This window comes from Aulonocara sp. 'chitande type north' Nkhata Bay, linkage group LG7 (genome assembly GCF_057382095.1).
Source record: "Aulonocara sp. 'chitande type north' Nkhata Bay isolate Kocher_YH1m ecotype deep benthic linkage group LG7, A_spYH_male_GT1.1, whole genome shotgun sequence".
Lineage (NCBI taxonomy): Eukaryota > Metazoa > Chordata > Actinopteri > Cichliformes > Cichlidae > Aulonocara > Aulonocara sp. 'chitande type north' Nkhata Bay.
In genome coordinates, this window is record NC_141350.1 from 21,419,558 (window position 1) to 21,442,673 (window position 23,116).

The 23,116-nt window shown below is 39.9% G+C and overlaps 1 protein-coding gene across 1 annotated transcript in view; it reads left to right on the plus strand.

Annotated features, from left to right (window-relative positions):
* The window catches only part of cspg4 (chondroitin sulfate proteoglycan 4), a 73,116-nt gene that overhangs the window by 44,555 nt on the left and 5,445 nt on the right, over positions 1-23,116 (plus strand). Inside the window, exons 3-10 of the mRNA XM_086299346.1 lie at positions 1,292-4,825; positions 6,183-6,371; positions 6,571-6,846; positions 11,031-11,207; positions 18,281-18,479; positions 18,972-19,103; positions 20,077-20,237; positions 22,660-22,837. Of these exons, the coding sequence (XP_086155472.1) occupies positions 1,292-4,825; positions 6,183-6,371; positions 6,571-6,846; positions 11,031-11,207; positions 18,281-18,479; positions 18,972-19,103; positions 20,077-20,237; positions 22,660-22,837 (4,846 nt within the window). The remainder of the gene's footprint in view (positions 1-1,291; positions 4,826-6,182; positions 6,372-6,570; positions 6,847-11,030; positions 11,208-18,280; positions 18,480-18,971; positions 19,104-20,076; positions 20,238-22,659; positions 22,838-23,116) is intronic.

A 23,116-nucleotide genomic window follows, 5' to 3' on the forward strand; every position in this document is an offset into this window, starting at 1 on the left:
TTAATTATGACTTCTTTGTCATTTGCTTTGGTTTTGTCATACACTGCTTGAATGTTCTATATTGTAAAAAAAATTTAATTTGTCTTTCATTAGCCAAATAATTAACCTGCAATCAATTGTAACTGACAGGATCTGGCAATGATAATGACCACAGTTCATTTATGACAAAACGTTTGAGGCAACCACTGATTTCTTTATATTTCTTGGAAAATGGGAAATTGGTGGAGTGTCTTATTGAACCCAGAAAATACAAACGTACATGAAAATACAATATATAAGGAAAAAAACTGCTTTTCACTCTGACAAGATGATCCCACACTGCTTAAAGAACGTTGAGGTCTGGGCTTTGGGGAGGCCAATACATGACTGACGGTGTCACATTGTGTGTTTTTCCGTTCTGGTATTCTTTTAGTGAACTGGCAGTATCATAGTCATGGTGAAAAACGAAGCCATTGCCAAACAGACAGCTTTAAGATGTCACTGCATGGTGTAAACTGCCAAATCTGACTGTACTTTTCTTCTTCCTTAATTTCATCAATTTTGACAAGATCCCAAACACCGCTGACTGAAATGCAGCCCCCAAGCCATGACTCTCTCCATGCTGATGATTTAAACCAAAATGTACAAATTTGGATTCATCCCTCCATAAGAACTGTTCCCACTGATTTTCAAACCATTTCTTGTGTGATTTGGCATAGCTCAACCTTTTCTCCTCATTTCCTTTCCTTAAGGACACCCAACATTCCAGTAAGACCATTTCTGATGATGCCTCAGCAAACAGTAGATGGACTAGATGCATTTCTGAAGTCCTGTGTAGGATCATTGCTGGATTTTTTGTATTTTGTGTAGCCACAGTACTGGCTCATTCCTTAAGTTAGATGCTTTTTTTAATGCTTTAATGAGTTATAGGTTAGTGTTAAGTAGCTCAAGAAACAAATAATAAAAAAGCATTATTTTGAAAGTGGTCAGGTACAAGGACTAGACTGAAAATGACCCAAAAAAAGCAGCCAAAAAAGAAAGTCTACAAAATGATTGCTCAAGACCAAAAACGAGGGGTGACTGAAAACCTTTGCACAGTAGGGTTGTTTTTTATAACCTTTTTTAGTTAAACCATAGTGAAGTAAGTCATTAATGTTAAGTATCATGTCCAGATAAGAGTGCAGAGATAAATTCATATAATAGCAGCTCCAATTAAATGAACACAAAGAAATACCCAGTGTTCCACAATATACAAAAGATGCAATGCAATGTAATTTTTCAAATGAAATAAATGATGTTTGTTTCCACGTAGGCTCGGATGAACATGGGGGCTGGTGAGGTCACGCTGTCCTCATCTGAAGGAGCATACCTGAACAATCTTCTGGACCACAAAGTCTCACTGACACTGAAAGAAGGCAGGCTTACCATGACAATTAATGATGTCTTTTCAACATATGTTCCTGTGAGCAATGACGGGGGGCAGCTCAATATTGACCAGGGCATTTGGCTTGGAGGAACTGAAGACCTGCATACTTCGTACCTTAGCAATGCCATTACTCCTTTTCGTGGCTGTATGACTGAAGTCAAATTTCAATCCCATCAATTTGATATTCTCACTTCAACATTTAAACGATGCCAAGACACAAAGGAAGCCTGCAGCAATGAGTTTGAGGCTGGAGATGGCGAGACCACCAGTTTCAGCACCCCTGATTCTTTTATATCCTTCTCCACCTGGAGTGGAGGTAGTGGTTCTCGAAGGGCCTTGGAATTTCTAATGAAAACCACCATTGAAGATGCCTTACTTGTTTTCCATCCTGGCCAAGATTCGGACTTCATTGCTGTTGGTGTTGTGAAAGGCTATCTCAAAGGTTTACTGGACCTCGGTAGTGGTATGGAGGCCCTGAAGAATATGCAAGTGCGGCTGGATGACGATCAGTGGCACAGAGTTAAGATCGAGATCAGTCAGGATTCTTTTGTTCTTAATGTAGACAGCCAGTCTTCCTCCCTTTCCCTTGACCCATCACAAAAACTGGATTTGGTCGGAAGCCTGTATTTAGGGGGCATCCAGGCAAAAAGGAAGGAATTCTTCCATGGCAATGGTTCATTAGGTCGCATCTATCAGGAAGATTTGACAGACGAATCCTTCATTGGATGCTTGGGAGAAATTAAAGTGAATCAGAAAGACAGAAACCTGCAGGATGCTCTGGTGACCAAAGATATTCATGTTAAATGTGAAGGAGAGGACTATGACTACTCAAATTATGACGGGGAATTAACCTCAACTTCCCCTACAATCAGTACCCCACATGTTTACATTGACTTTAATCAACAACAGCACTGCTACCCAACAGAAAACACGACAGAGTTATTTAGAAATGTGACCAAGCTTCTAGATGTCACCCCATTACAAGTGCCAGAAGGTGGAGAGGTTTTTCTTGATATCAACAACTTAAACCCTACATTTGACCTCAGTGCTGCAAACATGCAACAGTCGCAGATTACCTTTACTCTCGAGAGTCTTCCCTCATATGGCTTAGTCGATATAAACATTAACAGACAACACATTCAAAAGTTTACTCTTCTTGATATTGTCAATAAGAGAATCAAGTATATGCATGATGGAAATGAAAGGCTTGCAGATCAAATCTATTTACAGGTGGTTGCTCAAAGTGATTTCTACCTTCCAGAATGTTTAAAAACTCCTCACAATTATGTCCTCCCAATTGAAATTCTTCCAGTTAAGGATACACCACAACTTGATATAAATGAAATCTCCATCGCTGAAAATGGCCGCACTCATTTGAATACCAGCATCATGAGGTTGTTGGATTTCGACTTGAATTGTGATGACTTAATTATAACTGTTACTTCAGAGCCTCCCAAGGATTTTGGTTACTTAGAAGACAGAGAGAAACCAGGAGTAAGCATCTCAGAGTTCGCTTGTAAGGACCTGGAAGATGGAAATATTTATTTTGTACACAGAGGTGGTAGTACTGGTATGATGACCCTAGACGTGCCTTTTGAAGGATCAAGCCTTTTCACTACTTTTAAGTTGTCCGTGATACAACCGGATTTAACTATGGTCACTAACTCTGGCCTTCTTTTGTCACAAGGAAGCAATGCATCCATAGACAATCACAAGTTGGCTGCTCTCGCTCATCCTCGTATTGGCGATATTGTGTATAACATCACACAACCTCTAGTGTTTGGAGAACTGCAGATTCTGACAAATGACGGAGTGTACAAACAAGTCACAACTTTTCATCAGTCTGATTTAGATCAGAAGCGCCTTAGGTATGTCAGCACAGACTCAAGTGACCAGGAAAATACTGTGTTGGAGCAGATCCAATTCAGCGCTCATCTGGGGCGGTTCTCCCTCTGGAACAATACTTTTGCAGTCATGATTGCCCCTGCTCAAGTGAAGGTTTCTCAGCTGGTACCACTGGAAATGGAGGCTGGTGAAGAGCAAACAATCACAGACCTTCAAGCTGAATTCATTGACAAAACCCCAGACCCCAGGACAATTAAATACATCCTCATTACACCTCCAACACTGGGAAGCCTCCTGTTGTCAGACAGAGAGCTGGGTGAGGGTGACATGTTCACCCAAAAAGACATTTTAGACAATGCCGTTAGCTACAGGGCCCGAGTGCGAAGAGCTGTGGATACTACAGATCAGTTCCAGTTCAAAGTCTTTGCTGAGGATCAGCACTCTCCTCTGTACACCTTTCCGATCAATATCATTGCCAGCGCTGATGCCCCTGTTTTGACTAATAAGAAGTTGGTTGTGTTGGAGGGCAGTGAGCATGGTCTTAACAAAAACTACCTTTGGCTGGAGTCTTCAAGTTCTGTTAATTTCCTGTATCGGGTGACTCAAGAGCCAAAGCATGGGCGGCTAATAAGGGATTCCCCACCTGGAGTTGCTAGATTTGAGGGGGCGATAAGAGTTTTTAGTAATGAAGATATTGAGTTTGGAAGGCTCGTTTACAAGCACGATGGCTCCAAGACAAGCAGTGATGAGTTCCATTTTTTGGCAAATGAAGAAAATGCAGAGAGAACTGTGAGCGATGTTTTCAGAATATCAATCCATCCCAAAAATGAGCATACTCCTGTGAGGACAGTGGATAAAGTCTTCAATGTGGTCCGTAACAGTCAGCGCCTGCTAACAACAGATGTCATTCAGTTCAAGGACAATGACTCGGGTTTCAATGACAGTCAAATCGTCTACGCTCGTGAGGGAATCCTTTCGGGCAATATTGTCTCAACATCACAGCCATCACAACCCCTTTTCCGCTTTACACAAGCCGACCTGAAAGATAAGAAAGTCTTATTCATTCACCACGGAGCAGATCGGGAGCGCTTTTCACTCCAGGTGTCAGATGGCTTCCACAAGACCACTGCGGTGCTTGAGATCCAGGCAGGTGAACCCTACCTGCGAGTGGTGAACAACACAATCATCGTCATCGATCACGGAAGCACCAAAACCCTTACTACCGCCCTGCTGAGTGCAGAATCCAACATGGACATCAGACATGACAGTGAGATTACGTTTCAGATTACATCCCCACCCAAGGATGGCAGAATTATTGTGAGTGGGATTGAGGCATCAGTTTTCACAGAGGAAGACCTGAAAAAGGGTGTAGTCTCATATGAGCACAATTATGAGAGTCTGAGGTCCAAGGACTCCTTCAGCTTCACTGTGCAGGCAAATGGACTTTCCGAAGAGGGCACGTTCAGGATTAAAATATTTAAGCAAGGTTACTTGTCTGAGCCTGAGGTGGTCGTCAATGCGGTCATCATTTCTTACGAAGGAGAGCACACCGTAATCAGCAATGATCATCTCAAGGTACTGTTTACTGATTCTGTAATTACAATACTTTTTTGTATTAAGAGAGCTACAGTCAACAGTTTGCTTTGCTGACATTCAAGTTGTGCAGCACGTATTTGCTTTTATTAAATAAGAAAGACTATGTAGTAGATATGATCTTCATATGACAGAAATATCGTCTTTAGAAACATATTTTCTCTTTGTGAAAACGATCTTTCCCATGAGTCACCAAGCAGACCCTGCTTTTAATCTATATTATAACCACATGAAAGCAGGGCTAAATATGACTTTACAGTCGCTGCTTCTAATTTGGTTTATGTACTAAATTGCACTCTATTAAGTGCAGAAAACAGAGCACTAAGTATCCCCCGAGGAGCTTCCTGAATCCCACTGTAATTTATAAGATGAGCCTGCATGCAGTTCATCATGGAAGCAATTAATGCAGTTTAAAATGCTGATCCATTCATTGCAAGCTATATGTAAGACCTTGACTAAGGTCTAAATAATAAATCTGAACATACACTGGTTTTACAGTATGAGATGCATATTAAATATACAGTGCTGACTGCACAGTATACACAGTACTGAAATATGTATGGAACAAAGCCTTGACAGAATGGCCTTTACAAGAGGTAAAATATTGACTTTATTTCTGGGAGTTTTTCCAATGTGTGTGTCTGTACAATGAAATGAAAAGCGGTATGATCTTTTGAAATATTGCCGTAAGTGAGCATGGCTCCTACAGACTCCAAGGCTCCGCGCAGGCTCGAGATTAAAACTTCTCAAAGCGAGATGACCATAAATCTGCCTGCGCGTAAATCTGCAGCACGGCTCTAACTGTTGTCAAATGCCACAAATGTCTATTGAAGTTTCTGTTCACAATGCTGTCTAACAATGTGTCTTAAGTCTATATTAGACACTATAGCAGGGCTATTAATTATATATTGTGAACTAAAAATACAACTAAACTGTTTTAATGCTACAGAGAACAACTGTACTGTATATTTGTGTACGCAATTGTGGATGTTCAAACAGGGGAACAACAAAATAGCTGCAGTTTTTCAGTGCTGCCACTTCCAATCTAGATTTTCCAGAATTTTAGACAAGTAGCTAATTTCTTGGTTTTGCTAACTCTTGAGGTTGTGCAATATTTTTTACATTTTGCCCAGAACAAAGTATATCTAAACCATACTTCAAAAGAGTTAGAAACAGCAAAAGATTTCAACATTTTTTCTTACACATGCAATGCTACAAATGTACAGGGTTCTTCCAATGCTCGCTATGTACAGTCTGCATTATTGTCAAGCTACCAAACACTTAGGATACATATAAATCTTGAATATTAAATTAACAGGATATACCTTTGACTTGTTAGGTGGAGCAAGCTGACATTTTGCCCAGTGAAATGATCTTCACGATCAAAGAACCGCCTCAGCACGGTCATGTGGTCAAGCTGACAACCAGTCCAGACGCTGAGGCCTCACCTGTCCTCGACTACATCCACTCTTTCACTCAGGAAGATATTGATGAAGGACACATTCTCTACGTGTCTGCACCCACCCAGGTTTTGCTTTGTTTTTTCCTTTCTTTCACTAAACATATTCAGTTGTAACTAGTCAATTACTTCTTCTTAATCCCGTTCCCTTTCATATTCACAATGAAACTAAAACTAGACGAAAGGCGACCACAGCTTCTGACAGTTTTAAGGTACAAGGTTTTTCTCTGAACATCAATAAATTATTTCCTACATTTATCTCTTTCAGCGGCATGATGTCTTCACACTGGATGTCAGTAATGGTTTTAACACAGTGGAGAACCTGCGCATGTTTGTGAACATCGTGCCCCGGATAATCCCTGTCCAAGCCCTCAACTTTACTGTGAAGGAGGGCCTCAGCAGAGTAATTAATGCAGACATTATTAACATCTTGGACCCCTTCTACAACTCATCAACCATTGACATTTCTGTGGATGAACCACCAAAACACGGGGATATCCGCTCCTTGAGTGGACAGGAGCTTTCTTACTTTTCATTAGAAGAGGTAAGCAGACAAAGCACATCGTTAATGAGCTCTTCTGCTCTATGCATGTCATTTTTGATGTTCATTATTTGCAGTACATGCGTACACCAATGATACACTTCCATTAACTGTTACTACCTGCCAGAAATGTCTAACCTGCCAGCATCATGAGGAACGAGCACGTGTAGGAAGAAGAATCATTATTGTAGCCACTCGGAAAGTGGGTTTTGAAGTTCTATTAAAAATCTGACATTTGTTGTTGCCCTGCAAATTGGCAGGAAGAAGCAGTGCAAACTTTTTATTTACCAAATGGCTGCTTGCACCAAATGGTTAGCTTATGTGCAACACATGTGGTGCCAAGTGGCCCAAAACATTTGATTTTCAATATAACATTGTAAGGATTAAACAGATTTCTTTGTGTCTTGTGTCCATACAAGGAACCTGAATTTCATTTGGACAAAGATTCATATATTTTTGTCACACTGGGTCCAAAAATATTCTCACAAGAAAAAAAAGGCCATCAATGGGCAGTGTAACATCTTTCTCACACTAGTAGGGAAGGGCAGTTGTTCAAGAGGATTACCACAACAATGCGTCACTTTGGAACTTTTCTCAGCTACTACTCGGTGCTGTTTGGATTTGTGTAGCTACACCAGATGGAGAGAGGAGAGAAAATCTGGGAGCTTCTGCAGCACAGCTAGCTCGTCTCACTCCATGTGGTTCAGACACCCCAGCTTTAGGAAAATATGAAAAATGCATGAGTAGTTACCGGTGGAAAAACCTCATGCATTCTGAATGGACCGCATAGTTGAGTGGAGCTAGTTAGACATATATCTTATAGCTCCTACATCTAACCCACTGCTCTGCTCTACTTTGCTGAAGCATTGTGGAAAAACTGACGATGCCTTTGGAGCGCCTGCAGCCAAAATAAACTGGCTTGCTAAATTCCTATAATAATATGTGAGTGCACACAAGCTCTCCCACACTTTACTAGACTCACTCATGTTGTGTCTTTAAGAGTCTAATGTGCAGCTCCAATGAGTCTGCTGCAATGAACGCTGGGAGAAAAAAAAATCGTGATACTTTTTTTGACATATTTGTACTTTTTCTTTAATTTTTCTTCAAATGTTATACTCAGAGAATCCAGTCCAGTTAGTTATCCCAAATAGGAATTCAGGTTCAAGCCTAATTTTGAATATTTTTTGAGTCAACCCGCAATTATTATAAAATAAATATAAAATAAATATTTTAAATATATATATAAACATTATAATATATAAATAAAATAATAAATGAAAACAGCTTAGAGGGGAAAAAAACTAGTGCCGTTTTCTTCGGCCATCTGTTAGCACAATTAGCCACACAGCAGGTCATGTTATTCGTTAGATAATTGTAAAATAATCCAAAACATAAAGTCAAGAAGTCCAGCTGAATGACTTGAATTAGACGAGGTGATGATCAGTAGACAGCTCGCAGCGACAGTCACCTTTCACTCTAAGCAGGCGTGCTTTTATTACACACTAATGACCAAATCTGCTTTTGTACTACGCTTTAAACATTCCTACATAAATTAGGAAATTTACAGTCGACAAGGACTGACTAGCTTTTGGAGCCAGCCTCAAGTGGCCATTAGACAAATTGCATTTTTTTGGGGACTTTGTACACTGGCTTAATTTTTCCCATCCCAAAGGTGCCACATGGGAAAGCTGTGTTTTTTTTTCTGCTAAGTTCAATATTATTTGAAGCTCAAGTAGGAAAGTCCCCAGATGTCACTTGGGAATGCACACTGGACTTATTAGTAGTAGTGCTGCAATGAAGACATCAGTTTGGGCACTGAGGTTATGTAAGCCTACGGTTACACAGAAGAGTCTACTTTGAGAAAAAATTGTGACTCATACAGATTCACAGGAACGCCTGCCACAATAATTTCAATTTACTTTATGTGCCATGTGGTCCAGATGGGACATAAGCACAGAATCTGTCATATGAACATCCAGTAACATGAAACACTTTGTTCCAATATGTCTTTGTTTTAATCAGTTTCAGCTTTCCATCAGGTCTCCATTAGGTCTGCAGTAACCTATTAAAGTCTGCATTGTCTTCTTTATATTTTCACACAGTGCATGTTTTCTGAACACTGCAAGCATGCCTTTGCCATTTATACTCCATAGTTCAATAGCCAACCAGACCAAGAGACTTTTCATCGGCCTAAAATTAGACTAACATAAAGTCTGCAGCTAGTAATAAACACAACCATACACATCAGCCTTGCTGAGTTGGCCAAGTGTCCAATTACCAGCAACTGTTTATTGTTCCAGCAAGCAGACTGATTTTCTCTCCGACTTTCCCTGATCAGTAATGATGATGAAGGTTGTTATTCCAAAAGGATGCCCGTCATATGGAATCCATTCGCCAATTGCTGCTCTCTGAAGCAGGTCCCTTCATCTCTGTGGCTTTCTGGCTTTTGTCTAGACAAAGATCTAATTGTTCTCTTTGCAGAGAAGTGTTCTGAATCTGTAAATGTGTCAAAAAGTATCAGCGAAAACGGATGTTTAAGTTAAATTATTCGAGCCATTCGGCAAAGATTTTAAACAGGAATGCAGAAAGGTAAAGCTCTTTGTTCGGCCCAGCCACAGCCGCTGTTTTCTATGTAGTTCCCTTAACAATGGATGACTGACTCTTTTCTACATCTGGTTTCTCTCAAGGTGTCAGCTCACTTGCTCCTGAGCTGCTATCAGACAGACATTTAAATCCTGATTATAGCCTTTTCTCGACTTTGAAAGCTGGTATCATATTATCTGATTGGAGAAAAACAAAAATAATACAGGGTGCGCTATAAACAATATATTCTTCTCATCCTTTTAAAATATAATCCTTTTAAAGAAAATGTTTGAAACTATACTTTGAAACACTTTCTTTGCAAAGATGTGTCCAATGAATATTAGGTTACATCTAGAAGACAGTGGGTCTGGCTTCACATTAAAAAAAAGTCTATCAAAAACTCCACTTACCAGCAACTCTACTGCCCGCTTACATACGGTAAGTTGTTTATTTAATCAATGCAAAAGACCGATCTTTATGCTGAGCTGGGGAAACTGTCTCCTGGCAAATTTGGCATATTTAACCAATTGATTTATGACCCAGACCAGAGAATAGCTGGTGGTACGTGGGCTCCCTCTAGTGGTTTGCGGGAAGTCTCCCCCCAAAAATTAAGATTAAATAATATAGCATGTTCTTATTGAGGGATTTCTGAAAAATTTAAACGTACAGCTCTGCTATCACTTCTGACATAAATGAAGACAGAAAACAGCAGTGACGTTTGTATGGTTACTGAATTTGGGCTAGCTGATATAATGATGTGCCACATGGTGGCTAGCTACGCAGCTATGGTTAGCATAATGCAAACACATTGAAGCTGGAGAATGAAAGCTAACTTTTTTCCATTCAATAAAAGTTAACATGAGGGTTCCTGGTGGTTAGGGACAAATGCAATCGCATGGCAGGATGCTGTAAATGGACCAAACTTCAGTCAGGAAAATACTGAGATAATTGCTGAAGCAATACCAGCAATTGGAACCAAAAATTTGAATTCATCACTCCATCAAATCTGTTGCCACTGATTTTTACTCCAGTACTTGTCTAATTTTGCATTCCTTGTCCTTTTCTCTGTGTCTCTTCCTTAAGAATGGTTCTTTGTTGTCTGTCATATGTTGACCTGTCACCTTGAGTTAGCTGCATTTTGTTATAATTAAATGATAGGTGTTAAGTGGCTTAACAAACAAAAACAAAAAAGAAGAAAAAGCATTCCTCTGACAATGCACAGCTATAAGTACTGGTCTGACAATGAGTGGCAATAGATTATATGGAGTGATACATTTTTGGTTCAAAGTTTGGAGCCAGTAGCTAAGGTCTTTGAAATACCTTGAGAAAGCTATTGTTCAAGATCACTTTGAGGAATGGCTCAAGACTTTTGAATAATGCTGTGTGCAGGTCATGATCTTGAATTCCTCCTAAAAGATTTAACCAGGTTTATAGAGAAGTTACGGCTCCCTGGTTTCCACTGTGTACAGATGCTAAGAGACACAATCACACTGTAAAATTGAATCCCACCTTTGAAGTTCATCTAACCTTTTATTATGTGTTCTGCCACTCATGAATCATGATGAGATCTATATAACAACTGGCATCCTTTTGGTCTCTTGCAGATGAGACGTGGAGAAGTCTACTACATGCACGACAGCACAGAGAGCACCGAGGACAATTTTACACTCTCGCTCTCTGCTTATGACATTGACCGCAGGAGCCTCCCTTTCACCATCTCGGTTACTGTCATACCTGTCAACGACGAGCCCCCGAAACTGACGCGCAACACCGGAACAGAGGTAATACTTTGCTCTTATGAACGTGTGATAGGTGACCAATTCTCCCACATGCTCATCAAGCCAGAAAAGTTAACATATTGAAACTCCCTTATGCTTATAAAGTGTTGTACATTTTACCCGATATCAATTCAAGCTGACCACCAGCTTTCATTCCCTGTGAAAGAGAAAAGAGCACATGTTTATTGCAGTATTTCAAACATTATTGGAGCAAGTTATTAGATGAAAGTGTATGTATTTGGTCTCTCTGCTGCAGTATGCAGGAAGAGAGACCTAGTTTGACTCGTGCATGCGTGATTGACAGGCTACAGGCATTACCACCTGCTTCAAACTCTGGTCTGATGCTCAAGCCGCGCAAAATATGAAAGAATGACAGATTAATGGCTTTATAACGGTTGATGAGATTCTGGCGTGCTGAAAGGCGGTCAATTTAGCAGAATTACCCCATAGTGCTTTGTGCTTTAGTCTTCATTTAGTTTGATTTTCCAACAAAATAACAGACAGATCAATCTGTCTATAGAAGCTGATAGATTAATCTTCTCTGAATGAAATGTGTATGCTTTGCTGACAGTTCTCACATCCATACACTATAGTTTCAGCCGCAGTAACAGTCCAAAATCATGAATCTTGTATGACCTGCATATAAAATGTTCTCCACGCAGTAAGGCAAACGAATGCATGGAATTTGTACATCGAGTCTGAACTATACAGATCTCAGATATGCACCGTCTCCCTAAGAGTATTTGCTTTTTTAATAAAGTGAAAATTCAGAATGTAAGTTGTGCAAAGTCACGTTACAATAGAAGGGCAGTGATTCACCACTGTGCCCACTATAAAGCATCAGGCGGAATTTCAGGTATACATTTCTGAGTATGTGTCTAGATTTTCCATTTTGATCCTGTACTGTCACTTTTCTGAGGGGTAAGTTGTGCTTGGGTTCCAAGTGAAATTACAGCATAACGACACAGAAGTTTGATGGACGTGCATATTTGCTTCTCCCCGGCGATTTGGATAATGTTTCATAAGTTGGTAGTGGCAGACTGTCAAAGAACGAAACACCTCCGCACTGAATTCTTAGAACTTTATGTTGTAAGAAGAAAGGTGTATATTTGAATGACTCTGCTGAAGGCTTATAATGAGTTTGTGGCAAGCTTTTAAACTGATTTACGTCAGTCATGAAAGAAACGTTTAGGGGGATGAATAACGTAGATTCTACAGCAGGAGTAGTCACGCAGTCGGAAAAAGTCGACAGTAATCAGCTCACAGAACTGGAAACCAACTGTGTCATTCAGCTCTCCCCGCTCTGCCTGTGGCTCCTCGTCTCCCTGGCAACCCGTATTTTTGGAAAACCAAGATGGTCGATGAGACCGCGGCTTTCTGGCAGAGTGAGGCCAGCATCCAATCCCTGCGACTCCTCTGCTGCGGCTGCAGAATGTAACATAATAATATGTGGATGTCTAACCCGCACAGAGCAAGGGGCTGGCCCAGTGGCACTTGGATTGATTTAGAGCAGGAAGTGTGTGTGTGTTCTGTGTGTGTGTAGTGACCTCTGTAGACATGATGACTAACACGACCGTGATCGGGTTCTGCTCAGTCTGATCACATTTGGCCTGGTGTTGCAGGATACAGCTGGTCTTGATTAGAATTTAAACCCTGTCTGTCTTTGTCTGCTTCCGCCTGACTTTGCTGTGTTTCTGTGCAGAAACACAGCCTGCCAATCTATTTTGCTTTTGCATCTCTCACATTTTACAAGATTACTTTGACTTTGAGTGATAGCCTCATTACCCTCGCTAAGTACTTTTGTTTAATCTCTCATTACGACACAAAGTAGGAGCGAGGGCATGTAGTTAACCTGTATCTCTGAGAGGAATGGGCTGGACGAGGGGAGGAGAAATCGAAATTAAATAGCATTATTCCCGCTGTCAACTTTAGCTCCCGAGTATAGAATTACGAACACACTGGTGGATTTGTACTTAAACATGATGCCTAGGCAGTTTTGGATGCAGCTGCAAACATCTGGCGCCCCTCAGAGTCTCAGACGTTTAGAGGATGATGTTGAGTCACTGGCAAACAAAGTCATTTGCCTATGGCAGCTACTTCATTACTCCCTCAAAATGAAATGCCAGCCATTATCTCCAATCAGATTGAATTTGCGGCCCGTCCTCCTAGGTGCTAAATGCATTGATTGTTATATAAACTATCAGTTTGCGAGACCATTTTCAGATTGCCTGTCCTAGATTGGCTGTGGTTGAGAATGGGCTAATGTGGCCATCTAGTGTAAAGGACCGGGAATTGCTCTGTAATAGCATCGCTCAGCCTTCTAACAGTGTAAATTCTGTTTGCCATTAGCAAACATATGCCTTTTTGTGAAAAAGGTACAGTACACATTTCAGCATTTAATTAGTATCTGATGGCTCTTGGACAACACCAGAAAACATTTGAATGGGAAACAGGGAAAAAACTGTTTGTGTACTAAATCCTGCTGGAGACCAACAGGAAAGCTTCTCATGTCAGCCTCTGGAAAACCTTAGTTAAACCTAGTTCCTATAAGAGCTGGCATTTAACAGCAATCTCTTTGTAAAGGTGAATAAATCCTGGGCTTTAGATGACTTGAGAGCTTTTCTTGAGGATGTGTTAGGCTGCTGTCGAGCAAACAGTTTTCAGCATTAACATGATTATTCCCACAGATAATTGCCAGTAGCTTGTCCCCTCAGCTTGAACGATGGGACACCAAATTTGTCTGCAGTGCTGCTCAAAGCTGAGAAATTGTCCAGGTGGGTGGTGCTATTTTCAGCTGAGTCATGTCTGCATACTGTACACCGAAGGCTTCTGCGAGAATAGGGCTAAAATAGAGGGGTGGGCATGCACTGAGCAGCCGTCTCATCCATGGTGCAAAGAGGAAAAGTGGGTGTTCTGCCTTAAGGCAATCCACTTGCAAACCTCTCTGATAGAGTCCAGATTTGGCTGGGAACATTTGGGTTAGTCTGCACTCCCCCACCATCGGTGTGCCCCTGGACAAACTATCAGACTGTGCTTTTTTGCAGGCCGCGAGAAGAAAACTGCCCCAAGGAGAACGAGCTCCTCTAAAGCCCCATATCACAAGATCTCTGCAGGTTTCTGCAACAGCGAGGATAAAACGCTTTCCTGTTTGTTGTTGTAGGCTGATGTGATAGAGCTGTCGATTCTACCTAGCACCTACCTAGCGACACATGTTTTTGCTCATGAAGGAACTTGACACATGTAAGCTTATTGTCCCTCCTTTTTCTTAGTCCACAGCCTCTATGGTGAAAAGACCAAAAAAAATCACCAGGTCCAGTCACAATCTTAGTCTCTGCAGGGACTTCAGCCAGCAGTGCCAGTGGTGCCACAGTGTGAGATACATGTTTAGTAGATTTTTTTTTGGCTCAAAATTCATGAAATTCAAGCTGACAGTTTGGGCATTATTCCAAATTTTGCCACATATTTGCTTCAAAACAACCAACTCTGCTCTCCAAGGAGTAGACATATACTCATATAGATGCCTTTGAAGCAATAACTATGTGTAACTTAGACTTTCAAAAACATTACCATTCAAATAAATTTGGGTTCTCTTTAACTGAGGTGTCGAAACGTCTTTTGAACTACACATGAACTTGTCGGTGCTAATTCTGTTTGACTGTACACGCACATGTTTCAGCGCAGAAATACGCAACACATGGGTAACTTTCACATGAAATGACCCCCGTCTTATTTCCTTTTTATCTGTTGCAAACATAAGTCTTCTTTTATATCTTGCTTATGTCTCCTTTGTTAATAATAGACTTCTGCATATTCTAAATGCGTTTTTTATTATGCAAGCGACAAATATTGGTCTTTTCTGCCGCTCGACACTGAGATTAGACCTATAGACATAGGGCTTTTGTTATGAATGGGACTCTTGATTTATCTTTGACTCAAAGCCTACTTATCTTTGCGCTCATCACCATTTTTTAAGCGTTATCGTTTGAGAGCAACAAAGACAAAATCTAGCAACAGAAAAAGCAGTAAGTGTATAATGATGGATCACAGCTTTGAACTCTTGATGCAGTCTGGGCTTTGAAAGGGCTTTGATGGAGTGTCAAATTGAGTGGGATGTTATAAGCACTGGACTGAAAGGCAACTAAATTATAGACTTCATAAAACATTTGTTATATTGCAGAACTCTGGAGGTATGTGAAAAACCAGAAGTGACATAAAGCACTTAAAAAGACAAAAGCTTCAGAACTGAAGATTAAACTTTCTCTGAAAGCGTCTATAATAGGGAAATGGAAGACAATGCGGCCCTGGGGATGTTGATTGCTTGATGAGTCTTAAGGTTTTCCCTCAACATCTATTCCCTGATATTTGCAGCAGCGCCACATTTCTGGAGAATATGGAGAAAAATAGATTCAAATGGCAAATTATTTTGTACACATCTTACTAAAGATGATTTTCTGCCTGTGACTGCTTAAATTCTATTGACAGTCATATTATTTTAATTTGTCCAGTGAACACATGAGCTAGCTTGACATCAGTAACAGAAGCCTTTAATGTAAATTCCAGCAAATGGGAGGACAGGAAGCAAAACTAACCCAGAACATGATAAAAAAAAAAAACTTTCAAAATAAAAACAGGAAGTTGCCAAAATACATATATTAGACAAAGAGACAAGACCCATATACTTGACATAATTATGTAGTGCATATATGGAATTCATTTCTTTATTTAGCAGAATTCATTAGAATGTTTTGTAACGAATATTAAGGGAATATTAATTTAATTTTGTTTTCCAGAAGAAAAGAAAAACACTTTGGGAGATTGTACAGCTACTGAAATTGTTCTGTATTTAAATGGTTATGACCTGTTACTGTAACAAAGTCATAATAAAAGAATCCTTATATATTATTCCCCATAGGCTTACATGTTGTCAATACAAACAACAGCAGTAAAGAACCTAGTTTTAAATACAGCGGTATGGCATTGTTAGCATATAGCTTTCCTATATGCTAAAATTTACCACAAGAGTAAATTGTAAACTTGTATCAGTAACTCTTTGAAACCGAGACACCAACCTGAACAGTACAAATAAATCTATTTCATGTTAGAATAACAATAAAATCATGACCCAAAACATCATAAAACAGAAACTGTTTACAAAAATCATGTAGATGAAGTAAAGACATAAATGAAAACTCAGGACTATTCATAGTAATCCAGCTCACTATTAGTATGTTAAGTCAAAAAAAGGAATCAACATTTTCAAACTCTGTAACGAATCAAATCCAAACAGTTACCCAAACTAAAATGAGCCCATAAAGGACCCTCCATTGAGAAACACATAAACCCTGAGACCAAACCTAGTAAGCATGCACAGTCAGTATTATACCAGAAGACCTGCTAAACATCTGTAGTCTGCCACATTCAGTGTGAGCATGCTAAAAGCACTACTGCACCCAGTTACACTCTCACAGGCCCTTCATCTTGTTGCAAATAATCCTTTACATTTCATTAAGAGTGTTTCCTACCATAAAGCAGTATTGGTTTTAAATGTGTGAATTGCCTACAGCATAAACTTAACTATTAATTTAGGAGTTTCACCTGCTATTAGAGTAAAACTAAATCCCACTTTAAGACCTGAAACTGTTTGTGTGCCATGCCTTACTTACAATATTTGGTGGTGTGTTTTTGAATCCTCGTGAAAAAACAGAAGATGTGAAAGCAGTGTAGACACTTTACTAAAAGATTTTAGTACCATGGCTGTGATAATAGCAGAAAGAGTAGCATCAGTTTTCTCTTTAGACATCGTCCATTAGCAACAGGGTTTCTGATAAACAGCCACCATTAATCTGTACAGAGAAATCGGTCACAGAAGCTGAGCAACTATTTCTTTTTTTTCTCCTTTGGTAGTATCCTCATTAGAAAAGAATCCCATCGAGATAGTTTGTCTTTTTTTTTTTTTTTTTTTCACCAAAACGCTCTCCAGGCTTTGGCTGTGTTCTTGTCAGTGTGTCTTAATCTGCACTTCCACCCAGAAATTCATACCGAGACTTTATGTGACACTGACAGACAGATTTGAAAAACCAGGTCCAGTCAGATGTGCCCAGTCTCCTTCTACTATGGATAATTTTTTTTATTAAGAGACGCTGTTTAGCGCACTGAAATTTGCAATTACAGCATTGAATCAGTTAAAGTAAGTGATCCTTGCGTTACTGAATGATTTTCGTTTTAGGAGGAAATGCATATCTGGTTTGACCTCACGTATTAAACAGTGATCACATGTTCTGTTTTGTCCTCAGAGGGCAATAATTGTGTCCTCCCCAGTTCGATTACCAGTTTCTGGTCACTGAGTCTGTGCTTTGTTAGGATCTGTCGCTTTCTGTCTCCCACTGACTGACACTTACCACATTAACATCTACCACCGAAGTGTCCTCTTTTCCTCTGCCCAGAGGCTTTCTGGTCTTTATCCCGGGTCTGTAAAAAGAGGGAGTGTGGTATTGAAGGGTGAGTGGCTTTCTAGATCGATATTTACTTCTCACTGCAAGGCACCCTAAGCACACTCTCCCAACTGATTCCAGCTATTTAGGAATGTCTTTCTAGAGATCTGGCCCATTTCTTTCAATTAATGCTCTTTTCAGCCATCCGACCATTAGAAGTCCATTAAGGGCCCTCCACCTAGGGAGAGTCATTCAGTCTGCACTGCTGTGTTCCATCTTCTGATAACAGGCGTGTGCAGACTGCCATGGAGAAATAATTAACCTTTTAAATTCTTACTTTGGAGCTGGCTGCTTTATGTTTCACGGATAGGCTGGGTTTTCTTTTTGTACTTACCATCAATCGATCTGTCTGTCTGTCTGTCTGTCTGTCTGTCTGTCTATCTATCTATCTATCTATCTATCTATCTATCTATCTATCTATCCATCTATCCATCTCTTATTTTTATTTGTTATTTATGTATGTATTTTCATATATTAAATAAAAATACTGCACAAAATATCATGATACTGTATTGATGTTTTTCCCCAACCCCTAAAGTGTCTTTAACTGTGTTTCTCTCTCCTGTTGTCTTTGGTATTTCACAGGTTTTTGCTGGTGAGGAAGCTGATATCACCTCCAGCATGCTGAGCACTGAGGACGCTGACACTCCCGCAGAGGAACTGGTTTACAACGTTGAAATGCCGATCAATGGGAGGGTTGCACTGAAAGAGGCGCCTGATGATGAGATCCTAAATTTTACGCAGGCTCACGTAAACAAAGGCGAGGTCGTCTTCGTCCACGAGGGTGAGATCATTAGAATTAGAGGTTAAGTGCTCGATCACGCTGTATCTCCGCTGACACGCTGATTACTCTGTGACCTTTATTTGCGTCTACCTCAGAGTGTTGCTAACACGACGAGCTGAAACACAGGTCTTTATGTTTCTCCAAGCAGAAATCTCAATAAACTTGTAATGTAATCAGAATGTCACTGGTATTGATCAATAGGCCAATTAAACCCCAGAGATATACTGTGGCTAGGTTGTAAAAAAAATAATTAAATAAGTAGTACATGTAATATTTATTTGTACCTTATTGTGACAAATACGTGGTGTTTTTTTTTTACGTTCTAACAAGGCAATAAAGGTGTAGCAAGCTTTAAACAATGTTCTGCCTTTTCAAGTGTAAAGACAATAAAGTTTCAGAGAGACAAAAAAGGGGCAGAAACAAACAAAAGCAGATTCAAAGCTCGAACTTAACAAGTGACCCGTTAAAACTGTGCAATCTGTTCTGCTCCAGGTGAGGATTCTGGCAGCTTCAGTTTCACAGTGACAGACGGCGAGCACACGTCTCCTCTCTACAAATTTGTCGTCACAGCCAGGCCACACACCATCACCATGGTAACGCAGGCGAACCTCATGGTATTTCCAGGTAAGATGCCAAAAAAAAAAAAAAAAAAAACCTTCTGAAGATGACAATGATAGAAAGATAACCATGATGATGAATGCGCAGTCACGCACACAGTATAGTTACGTCGACAACCTTTATTTTAAGAACTGGTTGTTAGTCAGACTTATAACACACAGAATAAAAGTGTGTGGAAAACTTATTTAACGTGTAATACACAGGATGTTCCTAAAAAACAACATTTTTCAATTATGAACTTCTGAGGTGTAATCTTCTTACTTTTTTCATATTTTGCTGTTTGGGATGCTTCTGGGCTTACACTCTTTAGGAAGTGTGTGGGTGTGTGTGAATCCCTCAGCCAGTAACAGCTTGCTGGGTCCATGCTATTTCCATTTCCTTTGCCTTCCTGTCTGTGTTAAATTCATTTTACATCATGGGCCACATATGATTGATCTTAAGTGGATCGAGCCAGTGAAACACCCCTTTCTGTCAGTATAAAGAAGTTCATCAGTGCATTTAATCCATGAGACATTGCAGTTTCAACAATACAGTTTACACTTTTTATACATGACAAAGAAATGCTGCTGTAGTAGGTTATTTGTGCTCGAATCGTAAGAAAAAAAGTTGTCGATTGTTCAATAGCAGACTGAAAAAACAGCAACATTTCTGTCATGGCATTGTTTTTTTGTTACTTAATTACTTTGGTGTAGTATGAATCGCTTGGCTCTAAAAACATCTGACAATACAGTTAAGAGTCCAAAATGTATACTCTTTCACATTTTCCACATTCGTCCAGTGGGCCTTATTGGAGTCTTTGTCGAACCGATTCTGGCCCCCAGGAAGCTCATCTGCCCTGTGCATGAGTTAAAGTAACCTCTAAAGTTTGGGGCTGTAATTTTACAAGCTGAACTAGACTGCAAAGAGGCCACATTCAGTAGAGTCATCAGCACTCATCAGAGGACCGCTTGTCTATGTGTGTGTGTTTGTCTTTTCACAGGAACAAGGCAGCCCATCACAAGCGCCAATGTGGGGGCTGTAACCAGTGGGGATGGAAATGAGATAAGCTACTTGCTTTTCCGCCCGCCTCGTTTGGGAAGACTCATCCTGGCCAATGACAGGAACCAGTACGAGGAAATTAGTCAATTCTCACAATCACAGGTGATTGCTTTTTCTGCGGGAGCTGCGAAATGTGCATTTCTGGCATATGTTTCCTTTAGGAGACATTTCTTTCTGTTTATCAGAAGTTGTAAATGATTTTATGTTAGCAGGGAGATATAGATCGACATAATAAACCATGAAATGAAATTGAAACTAAAATGTACGTTAGATCCTTTAATGTTATCTCCTTTTAATAATTACTTTTAGAGTTTTGGGGTTCAGTGAAAATATGTATTTCTGTTCTTTTTTGCAGAGTAAATCCTCTTTACTTTGAGATTTAACATCACTATTAATAGCAGGTCAGCGTGTCTAAGAAGTGACAGCTGTAAAAGGCACGTCACTCATCTGTTGCACAGACCATCAAGCGCACATGGGAGATATAAGACATAAAACTGCTTCCATGCGTGTAAGACAGCTAATCCTATCAGCACAAGCTGGCAGCACAGGATCAACTTGTGCAGTTTTATGTACAGTTTTATTTCCTCTGCATACGCCCATACCTTTTTGACATGATAGAAAATGTCTTCTTGCTGTATTAAATGTTCTCAGACAATCAATAGTGCTGATTTTTCGGTGTTGTTTTTGCTTCCTGAAAACCAGCCTCTTGTACAGCCCTCTGATTGCTGGCACTAAATGTTTCAGTTTGTACTTTGGCTCCAAGGAACAAATTAGTGGTGTCGGTTGCTGTTAACCAAGCAACAATGCTGTCCAGTTTTAGCAAATGTTCAAACAAGATTTGAGAACACCTCTTCTGCCACACCAGCCCTCTGTCCTCCTTTACTCCATCCATGAATGGTATCCTTCTTTTCCTCCTGTCTGTTCAACATCCTTTGTCCAGTAAATCTACTATCCCTCTTCTCCACCTCAGGATTCCCAATTTAACTTTGTCTCCAAAGGTTTATTTGGACTGTTTTGGGGAGAATTTAATAACGCTCTCCCAAAAAGTTGATTCTGTTCAACTGGACGTAGCATTTAATAATGCTCTTTTTAGATATTTATGAATGAATATGAAGATAACTTTGCAATCCACATTCCTTTCCTTCCTACGTTCCCTATCAGCATCTTCACAGATCCAGATAAGGAATGATTTGTAAATGTATATGTATTTTTTGTAAAATTAATTGTAATCTACTACTTAAATAGGAAGCATATTCATGATGATAGCAATAACTGTATTTTCATAAGGAAAGCAACTCAAAAGTTATTAGCCCTGAAAGTCATGAATGATGAGCTTTACTGTCTAATGCTGTCTAAACTCCCTTTTTTGTTTGTTCCACGTTCATGTCTGTAACTGCAGTTTGTTGAATCTGAATGTATTTTTCTTTCAAACTGACAACATGTGAAGCATGAACATTTCTTTCCCACCAGGGGGCATCGTTGCTAGTGATGTCTCACTGGTATTAGGAGTTTTTGTTTCTTTGATATCCTTTTAATCCTTTTAATATTGTTTGAAGAGTAGGTGTGTGCAGCTTTGCTCTGCCTGTACCTTTATGACTGTTAAGTCTACATGCAATGGGCAGAGATGGAAAGGGCAGAAAGTAAGGATTTCTGAGTATAATAAAATCTCTGTGGCTTTTTGTGGCTAAAACCAATTTGGCAACACCCTTCATCAGGGTGGGGTTCTTGATTCCAAAGAGCTCCGCTGTTCCATAACCACGTTTATGTTTATTTGTCTAGCATTATTATTATTATATAACCAAATATTCAGATTACAAAAAATAAAGAATATTGAAACTTTACTGATGCTAATTTTAGCTTTTAATGGCTTTGGTTTAGGACTATGAGGCACACGGCGTCGATAGTTTAGCAGCGCCGCACGTGCAGCTGTGTTGGCAACAGTCGGATCAAGACTATCTGTTCATTTCCATTCTTGACATCTGACCGTGCTTGGACGAGCATGAGAACAAATTCTTTCCCCGAAAACTGCTCCTTTTGGACTGTGACAGAAAATCTAACACGTCGTCAAGCCGAAAGCATTTGATGATTTGAGTTATTCGGCAGCGTGTGTTTGCTTTTTTCCTGCATGCAGAAATTCATATGTGCACCTTTCTGTGTTTGTTTGAGAGAGAGAGAGAGAGAGAGAGAGAGAGAGAGAGAGAGAGAGAAGAGGCAACAGTGACTTCAGGCAATCCAGCTGAGCTGAGCCAAACCACTGCTCCGAATAAAAATATCTTACCGAGCTAAAATACCAGTCTTTGCCTATAAAGTTAGTCAAGCAAACAAGTGACTGACTGCAGTGAGCCACATGTCAGATAATGAATCCTCGACATTTCTATCAGATTCTACAAAAGTTAGTTGGAATGAAATAAATAAATAAAGTATCTGCTAAAATAAAACTTGCTTTGAAGTGATCGCCAAATTAAGAAATAGTTTTATTTGAAACAACTTACCACCTTCTGTTTTCGCTTCCTCTGATGCACAGCTGGAGTCAGGAATGGTCTACTATGAGCACCAGCTACCCGAGAAACCATTCTGGGCAGTGAAGGACACCATCGAGCTCTTGTCCCAGTCAGCATCAGACGTCCATCACATCCTGCCCATAACCGTGTCTTATTATGCTGCTCACAGCAACATCTCCTCACAGCTGTGGAGGAACAAAGGTAAATGATGAAATGAGGGACATATGCAACACTTTCAATTAAGTAAATTGCATGTTTTTTTTCACAGGCCACACTGATAAATGAGAGCCTGCCTAAATGATCACTCTGGTACTTACCAAAAGCATACATATTATGAATACATGTGCACAGATGTTAGGAAGCAGAGATGAGAGTCTGCATCTGTGAAGCACCATTAGAAGACTCCAGCGAAGTCATTATTCAAACAGACATTTCAAGTATTTTTCTGTTAGTTAGCTGAGTTTATCCTTACCACACATT